General features: G+C 43.3%; 1 protein-coding gene across 1 annotated transcript; it reads left to right on the plus strand.

Moving 5' to 3' along the window:
• Positions 1-165: 165 nt before the first annotated feature.
• Positions 166-1434, plus strand: Pycard (PYD and CARD domain containing). The gene is made up of 3 exons (XM_005323884.5): positions 166-508; positions 727-783; positions 1075-1434. The coding sequence occupies exons 1-3, from the start codon at positions 235-237 to the stop codon at positions 1326-1328; spliced, it is 585 nt and encodes a 194-aa protein (XP_005323941.1). The 5' UTR covers positions 166-234; the 3' UTR covers positions 1329-1434.
• Positions 1435-9318: the final 7884 nt, after the last annotated feature.

Here is a 9318-nt window from a genome sequence, read left to right on the forward strand (position 1 = left end):
CCAGGCCTCACCTCACTGACCAACTAGAAGATAATATCCTGCATCCCCCATGGAGTAGAGGATTCACTGGGCAGGAACCAACAGCCACAAATGGTTCTTGCCCAAAGCCAACCAGCAGGGGAAGTGATGGGAGTGGGAGGTGCAAGTCCCAGGTCCTGCCCCTCAGCAGACTTCCTGGTTTGCAGGAGGCAGGCAGGGTGAGAGGCAGCTGCGGCAGCCAGGAACCCCAGAGCCATGGGGCGCGGGAGGGACGCCATCCTGGACGCACTGGAGAACCTGACTGCCGATGAGCTCAAGAAGTTCAAGTTGAAGCTGCTATCAGTCCCACTGCGTGACGGGTATGGGCGCATACCAAGGGGGACGCTGATGCCCATGGATGCAGTGGACCTCACTGACAAGCTCGTTAGCTTCTATCTGGAAGCATATGGCACAGAGCTCACGGCGGCTGTGCTTCGTGACATGGGCATGCAGGAGATGGCAGAGCAGCTGCAGGAGGCCATGCCCAAGGGTAAGTATGCCCAGCCCCTTCATCTACCAATTTCCTCCACCCAGCCAAACATGTTTTGCCCTTCCCACTCTTCTGCTTTCTGTTCCCCCTCCATTACAAAATAAATTGTCCTATGCTAGAAAGGGACCTTCCCATTTAGTGTGGAACTTGGCATTCTGACCCAGGGGGCCCTTAGATTCCCAGATAGGGTGGAAATGGAAGTTCATTTTTTTCCACAGGTTCTGGATCTGTGCCAGCTGGAATCAAGGGCCCTCCTCAGGTGGCAGCTAAGGCAGGTGAGGCTTCCACACCCTATTTGGGGGGGGGGGGCAGGAATCAATAGCTCTACCCCATCACTCCCCCCGCCCTTTGTTGTCCCTCTGCCAGAACCTGACTGGGCAAACCCGCCCCACCCGCTACACACACCTCTGGGAGGGAGCTTGGTCTATCTCACTCCATCTGGAGCCCTGATGAGTTGCCTGCCGGGTATTTTTGAAGAGTGTTTTTGAAAGGAACAGTGTTCCAGAGGGACAGGCTCAAGCACCTACCCTGGGTGCTGGCTCATCTGTTCTCTTCCCCCATTACAGCACACTTTGTGGACCAACACCGAACAGCACTCATCAATCGGGTTACAAACGTCGATGGGGTGCTGGACGCCCTGTATGGCAAGGTCCTGACTGAGGAACAATACCAGGCAGTGCGGGCAGAGACCACCAACCCAACAAAGATGAGGAAGCTTTTCAGCTTTGCTCCAGCCTGGAACCTGACATGCAAGGATCTACTCCTTCAGGCCCTGAGGGATACCCAGCCCTACCTGGTGACAGACTTGGAGCAGAGCTGAGGCATCTTTCTCATCAACCCACTGCAGCTCCAGCTCCCGCCAAGTCATCCCAAATTTCTTAATTTTTGATACACAATATACAAAAAAAAAAAAAATTATAGTTGTGTGGGTTTTTTTTTTCCTTCCTCCAGCTCTAAACATGATGTGCAGAGCCATGCTAGAGTTCCTGAAGCCATACAGGCTGAGGGTGTATATATAAAGCCTGTGCTTTATATATACAAAGCCCTAGAATAAATCCACAGGCTTAAGTTCATTTGACTGTTCATATTCAAAGGGCATCAAGCTCACCAACTGCTTCCTAGTTCACCATTTTGTGGTTCTTCCTGCGCTACCCAAGTCTGCTCTTGTGATTATACACAAAAAGCCCATGGCCAAGATCACAAAGAGAGGCAAGTATAAAGGATCTAGAGCCATTGGGGACCAGATTTGTCCAAGGCATTTAGAAACAAGACTAGCCTACATAGCTTCTCTACATCTTTCACTTATCTAAACACAGAAGAGCACAAGCCACACATTAATTCTGGAATTCCTTTGGGCACTGAATAAGTAGCCTTTCTCTGGTAAACTCCATCCCGGACTTACACAGAGAATATGCCAACCATAAAAGCAAACTTTCAGGAAATGAGTTCTGGTGGCTCCTTTTTCTCTTGATGTCATTTTTGCCTCCAAAGAGAAATATTATTTTCCAAGGAAAAGCATTACAGAGCCTTTCCAGAGGCTGCTTAGGGAACTTAGGGCAAATGAGTACATTTCATACTCAACGCTTCCTGACCTTGAAGGGAGAAATTTGCAAACAGCAAATACCCGAAAGATCCAAATCCTATTCTGGAACTAGAATCTTCAACCACTTTCCTACTCCATTGCTGCACCAGGTATACCTGCAACAGGCCTCCTCTCTAGTCTACCTCCTAGTGGCTGTCACCAAAACTGATGGTGAGAGCTAGGAATTTTTAGCACCATGGTAGAGCATTTGCCTAGCACATGTGAGGCAGTGGGTTTGAGCCTCAGCACCACATAAACAAATAAAACAAAGGTATTGTGTCCTATACAAAGAAACATAAAAATTAAATAAACTTAAGACATAGTGAGCCAGGCATGGTGGCACATGCCTGTAATCCCAGTGGCTCCAGAGGCTGAGGCAGGATAGTGAGTTTAAAGCAAGCCTCAACAACTTATTGAGGCCCTAAGTAACTAAGACCCTGTCTCTAAATATGTAAAGGGCTGGTAGTGCATGCCTGTAATCCAGCGGCGTGGGAGGCTGAGGCAGGAGGATCGCCAAGTTCAAAGCCAGCCTCAGCATAAGTCAGGCACTAAGCAATTTAGTGAGACATCTCTGCCTCTAAAAACAATAATTTATTATTTTAGGGAAGCTGTTTCTTGGGACTCAGTGGGCAGATGCCACTGAATTCAATGGCCACTACCCAAAAAGCAGGGAGGGGGACTAAGGATGTGGCTCAGAGGTTAAAATCCTTGGAGTCAATCCCCAGTACCAAAAAATAAATAAAACTAATGGTGACAAGAGCTGGGCACAGTGGCACATGCCTGTAATCTCAACAGCTCAAGAGGCTGAGGCAGGAGGATGAAGTTTAAGGCCAGCCTCAACAACTTATTGAAGCCCTACAACTTAGCAAGAACCGGTCTCAAAGTTTCCAAAAAAAATAGGGCTGGGGTTGTGGCTCAGTGGTAGAGCACTCACCTAACGTGCACCAGGCACTGGGTTTGATCCTCAACACCACATAAATGGAAAATATTGTGTCCACCTAAAAACTACATATTTTTTTTTAAAGTTTCAAAAAAGTAAGGCTGGGATATAACTAAGTGGTAAAGTCCCCCCAAAAAAACTTCACTTACATAACTTCCTTCAAGCCTAGCCTATCTAACCTCTCCCATCCTTTCATATACCCCACCACCATCTCAGCAACACGATTTTGTTCAACAATCGGCATCATACATTAAGCACCTATATCCCTTAGCTCAACAACCCTGAAATCTTCTGCCTGTCCCTACATGCCCAAAACCAAACTTTTCTCTGGCTCCAGAGGAACTTTGGGTCACAGCAAACCACTTTTCAATGAAGGAGTCTTATGTGATGTACACTAAATTCCATACGAGACATCTTCTCAAGCCCCATATAAATGCCATGTTAAACCGGGTGCACTGGCACACACCTGTAATCCCAGCAGCTTAGGAGGCTGAAGCAAGAAGCAAGAGAATTGCAAATTCAAAGACAGGCTTAGCCTTAGTTGGTGGAGGGCTTGCACTGCATGCACAAGGCCCTGGGTTCAAAGCCCAACACCACCAAAAAGGGGGGGAAAAGGTTGCAAAGCCAGCCTCAGCAATCTAGCAAGGCCCTAAGCAACTCATTGAGACCCTGTCTCTAAATAAAATATGAAAAAGGGCTAGGGTTGTGCCTTAATGGTTAAGCAGCCCTTGGGTTGAATCCCTGGTACAATTAATCAACAAATTGTAGTTACTATGTATTTCTAGTATCTAACACTTTTTAACAAAACTCCACCTAGGAATAACAAATTTCCTTAAGGTAGGTGCAAAAAATATATATATATATATATATATATCAGTCCTAAAGTGAAGTGGACCCCAAGAAACAGCTTCCCTAAAATAATAAAATCTTCAGGGAGGTGGCTTCCTTTTCCTTTGGTGAGGCAAAAAGGAGGACTTCATTCCACCTAAAGTCTCCTCACACTGTTCAGCATACAATAGTGGTTAAGAGCAGGCATACAATGTTAAGGGCAGTTTTACTAAGGACAGGAATTCAAATTCTAGCTCTACATGTGTCACAAGCTATGGGATAGTTGGTGCCTCAGAAGCCCCTATGCAAAGTGGGAACAGGACAAAGTTCATCATCTCATAGCAAATTCTTCCACAGAAAACATACTTGTTAGCAACTCTCTGCTGGATGGTTTTTGTTCCTAGCTCCCCAATGCCTCAGAATAGCATCTGAGCCATCTACTGTCCCAAGAGCAGTTCAGAGTGCACCTCTAGCCCCACCATCTGGCTCATCCTGCCAGTCCCAGATCAGGTGGAGAGCTTTGGAAGGTCTAGCCCCAGTTCAGATAGTCCCACACATCTTTAGCATACTGAAGCACATCCCAGGTAAGTCAAGAGTCTGGAAATACCCTGGAAGTGTAGAAGTAAATAGCAATTGACCACATCAAGTAGAGAAATTCCTGCAAAGACTCAGAATTGGGTTGTTGTTTTTTCTGTTGTTCTTGTTGCTTTGTTTTTGATGCTAGGGATCAAACCCAGGGTCTTGTGCATGCAAGGCAAGCATTCTACCATCTGAGCTATATATCCCCAGACCCTAGGATTGGTTTTGAGACATTCAACAAAAGAGCAACTCAAAGAAACTTTCTCTATATACTGGCACTCTATCCCCATCCTCATTGGGAGCCACACTAAAAATTTCCAAATTCCAGCCCCATCCCTCCATGATGCCCAGGACCTCGAGCAAAAATTAAAACCCAAAGGGAAATAAAAGAGCTGTAAAACATTTCTTCCTCAAACTTTATATTCAGCCCACCATGCAGTGTAAGCACACTAAAATCCCAGCAGCTCAGGAGGCTGAGACAGGAGGATCGTAGCGTTCAAAGACAGCCTCAGTGAGACCGGTCTCTAATATAAAATACAAAATAGAGCTGGGAATGTGGCTCAGTGGTCATGTGGTCCTGAGCTCAATCCCCAGTACCAAAAAAAAAAACCCTTACACTGAATATTCAGAAGATTCAGAAACAAGCCAAGGCTGACTATGCCTGTGCTAATTAAATCTAGAACTCATATGCAGGACTCACACCTTTTTTTTCTTAGCTCATAGACAGTACTGTAGCACTCACTGTTTGCATAGTCAAGTTCCCCCTTCATGGGGGAGTAGGGGGAATGAGCAAGAATTGAGACTCTGCCCAACTCTTTTTTTTTTTTTAAAGCATTACTCTTAAGTAGGCTGCTGCCTTCCAATCCACCATCTGCACTGGAACCACAAAGATTTTCTTAAAAACCATTACAAGGTTGAAACCTCAGATGCTAGAGAAAATATAAAGGCCACCATACAGAAAAAGGAAGAAATTCCTCCTGATTAGCCTCAACTATCAGAAGATGGACATACAAGTGTCAAAGAGTCCACCCTTCATGTTGTGCTGAGGTTCTGTGGTGGTGCCAAGAAAAGGAAGTCATCTCATAACCACTCCCAAGAACAAGCGAAAATATCTGGCTATAAAAATGGCAAAATTAATCTCCTTCATCGGAATGCCAAGATGATTGTGGTGCTTGAGTTTTTCTGCTCAACCGCTCTGACAAACATTACTGTGGCAAGTGTTGTCTTTCTGCTTCAACAAACCATACAATTGTTTTGAGTTAATGACATGAACGAAAAAATTAATTTAAAAAGCACCCAGAGCTTATTACCCTGAGCATGTATTAGAAATGCACACCTTAGCTGGACACTATGGGGCATGACTGTAATTCCAATTCTCAGGAGGTTGAGGCAGGGAGCATCAAAAGTTAGAGGCCAGCGTGGCCCACTTAGTAAAACACTGTCTCAAAAATAAAAAAGGGCATGGTGGCACACACCTCTAATCCCAGCAGCTCAGGAGGCTGAGGTAGGAGGATGGCAAATTCAAAACCAGCCTCCATAAATTAGCAAGGCCCTACAGCAACTAATAAGAGAGCTACTACCACTATTTAAAAAAAAAAAAAAAAAAAAAAAAAGCTAGGTATACAGCTCAGTGTTTAAGTACTGAACCAAGATTCAATGCCTACTAGTAACACCCCCCCAAAAAGTAATATTAACCATAAGTGAACTATGTTTAGCATCCCATCCCCAAGATACCTTACTATGTGTAAACATTCCAAAACCTGAATCTTTAAAAAAAAAACTTGAAAACATCTGAAATCCAAAACACTTCTGGTCCCAAGCATTTTAGAAAAGACATGCTAGTTAATTATACATTCAACTTGCAAAGTATTTAGTTCTAGCAATCTCAAACTGACAGGTTTACATAAGCCTCTCCACAAGAACTGGGATCTGCCTTTTATTCAGGGATACTGTAAACAGGATGGGCCAGCTTCCCTTCAAACTCTAGGGGTGGGTGCAGTATGGAGGGAGAAGTCTTATTATCCTAGAACATTTCAAGTAAGGCCCCTATTCTGAGCGGACTGAAGAAAAGCCCTAACGATACTGTACCAAACAGCTACAAAACCTGCAATTGTGCAATACTGCCACCCCTAGGTAAAGTGTTTACAGAAGGGATTCTACCTGGAAATCAGCTCCTGTTCCCTTTAAATTCTCTCCACTGTTATTTCTTGTCTTCATCATTGTGGAAGTTTCCCCACTACCCACAAGCTATATCTACCCAAAATTAGTCACCTGTGACCCTACTTCATTTTAAGGGCAAGGCCAATCATTAAAAAGCCTTTTATTGGAGAGGGAGCAGTACTGCCAATCAAGCCACACATCTCCAGTGCCAGTGCCCCCACCCCCACCCTTTGCTACCAGGGATTAAACCCAAAGAACCACAATCCCAGCCTTGTCTTTTTTTTTTTTTTGGACAGGGTCTAACAAAATCACTGATGCTGGCTTTAAAACTTGTGATCCTCCTACCTCAGCCTCCCAAGCTGCTTTTCTAGTCATGCCCCTAGCACCACACCTGGCCCATTTATTTTTTGAAACAGGGTTTCACTCAATTGCTCAGGGTGGCCTCAAACAACAATCCTCCCATCTCAACCTCCCCATTTGCTGAGCTTGAAGCACCTAAACCATTTGAAAGAATCAAACCAGGGCAGTGTAACATACTTGTAATCCCAGCCACTAGAGCAGGCTGGGGCAGAAATTTGAGGCCAACCTCAGCAACTTAGCATGATCCCATTTCAAAATAAAACATTAAAAGGGCTGGGAACATGCCAGGAGCAGTGGCGCATGCCTGTAATCCCAGCAGCTCTGGAGGCTGAGGCAGGAGGATCCCAAGTTCAAAGCCAGTGTCAGGAAAAGCAAGGTGCTAAGCAACTCAGTGAGTACCTCTGAATTCAATCCCCAGTACTACCCCCCAAAAGGGGAGGGGGGATGAGGTCTTGGTTCGGTTTTAAAGCATCCCTGGGTTCAATCTCCAGTACCAAAGACATCAAAACTTGATATCGTGTCAGCAATCCACTCACGAGCTTCAAACTCCTTGAATTTTAAGAGAAGGAATCAGGGACCTAGGCCAAATTCTAATATTAAACCCCAGCACAAGCGTAAGACATCCAGACTAAAGGTGAAAGGATGGTTAAAAAAAACATGCCACTAACATGGATCATGTAAATAAGCAGGGGTTTCTACTCTCATATCAGATAAAGTAGGCTTTAAGCCAAAGTTAATCAGAAGAGACAAAGAAGGCCACTGAAGGGAATTATACATCAATAAAACATAACAATTGTAAATATTTATGTCCCAAATAATGGAACATCTATATCCATCAATCAAACATGCCACAACACAATACTGGGTAATATGCCTGTCACCACTAGATAGATCCTCCAAAAACTAGATAAAGCAGCTACAGAAATAAAAACCGCAAGTGATAATTTAGACAATATGTATAGAATGTTTCATCCATCAATGACTGAATAAACTTTCTTCTCAGAAACATGGATCCTTCCCTAATATAGACCATATTACAGTTGGCATACAATTGTATTATTACCTTAACATATTTTTAGTATCTATAGGGTTATTTTGGTAACTCCTTCCCATTATGTGCCTTTCTCATTATTTTTATCAAATTTTAGCTGTATTATTTCTTCTCTATTTCATATATTTTGTTATTCTACCACAATTTTAAAATAATTAAGTTTCTTTATGAATGTTCCCATCTACTTGTGTTTTTTCCTTGACCTATAAATAAATGTGTCGTTTAATTTTGAAATAGTTGACATGTGGGGGTGGGGTTCTACATATCTTAAGGTGACTGATTATTCTAATATACCATGCACCACACATAATTAAATAAAGCTCCAACAACTAAAAAACTTTTTTTTTTTAAATTAACAGAGGGGTTGGGGTTGTGGTTCAGCAGTAGAGTGCTCACCTCGCACATACGAGACCCTGGGTTCAATCCCCAGCACCACATAGAAATAAAGGAAATAAAGGTATTATGTCCAACTACAACAACAAAAAAAATATTAAAAAAAACTAATGGAATGATTGTATTGGTTATATACATGTCAAAACTGGCCAAATTACATACTTCAAATAGGTACATTTTATTGTACTTAAATTTTACCTCAATAAAACTATGGGGGGAGGGTTAAAAAAAAAAACCTAACACAGGAAGCAACAAAAGTAAATGAGACCTCAAGCAGGCTACTCAAACCAAATAAATCAAAATCAAAGTTATCCTTGGCTCTAAATCCAAAGGTTCTTCTCACATGTTCCAAGTTCAATAAGCCAAGCCATAACATGGCCTGGAGACCTAACGCCACTCCCAACCCACTCTTGGTTAAGAGCAACCCCTTTCCTGCAGGAAGATTAAGCAGCTGATAACCTTTTATAAAAAGCCAACACCAGAGATGAAATAACTTTTCTAGAACACATATTTGAACAGAGAATGTACGTCAGCATAGCTTCAAGCGAGGCAGTAAGTGACATGACTCCAATAATATAGCAAGTACCTAGAAAATAAAGGATCTGGGTTCAATCTCCAGAAGCAAGGGAAGGGGGACTTTCATAAGAAAATACTTCCAACAATGGGTCTCAGTATGTGCCAGACCCTGGATATGATCTCTAGCATCACCAAAAAAAACTGCGTTTGCTGTTGGCTACTTAACTTCTGTTCACCAAAGTTCATGTTCACCAACTGGCTGGCAGGCATAGACAAGTTTACTTAATTCAATTTCACAGATTGAATAGAAAAAAATTTTTTTGTGCCAAGAATTGAACTCAGGCACTTAACCACTGACCCACCCACCCCCAAGTCCAAGAAAAATGAGTCTCTAAAGGCCT

This window comes from Ictidomys tridecemlineatus, chromosome 10, assembly GCF_052094955.1.
Source record: "Ictidomys tridecemlineatus isolate mIctTri1 chromosome 10, mIctTri1.hap1, whole genome shotgun sequence".
Lineage (NCBI taxonomy): Eukaryota > Metazoa > Chordata > Mammalia > Rodentia > Sciuridae > Ictidomys > Ictidomys tridecemlineatus.

What these genes read in the sequence shown, in the direction of transcription:
- Pycard (XM_005323884.5), top strand. Translation starts at nt 235, where the DNA reads ATGGGGCGCGGGAGGGACGCCATCCTGGACGCACTGGAGAACCTGACT. An exon ending in GCAGGAGGCCATGCCCAAGG is followed by an intron (nt 509 to 726) that starts GTAAGTATGCCC and finishes TTTTTTCCACAG; the next exon opens with GTTCTGGATCTGTGCCAGCT. An exon ending in TCAGGTGGCAGCTAAGGCAG is followed by an intron (nt 784 to 1,074) that starts GTGAGGCTTCCA and finishes CCCCCATTACAG; the next exon opens with CACACTTTGTGGACCAACAC.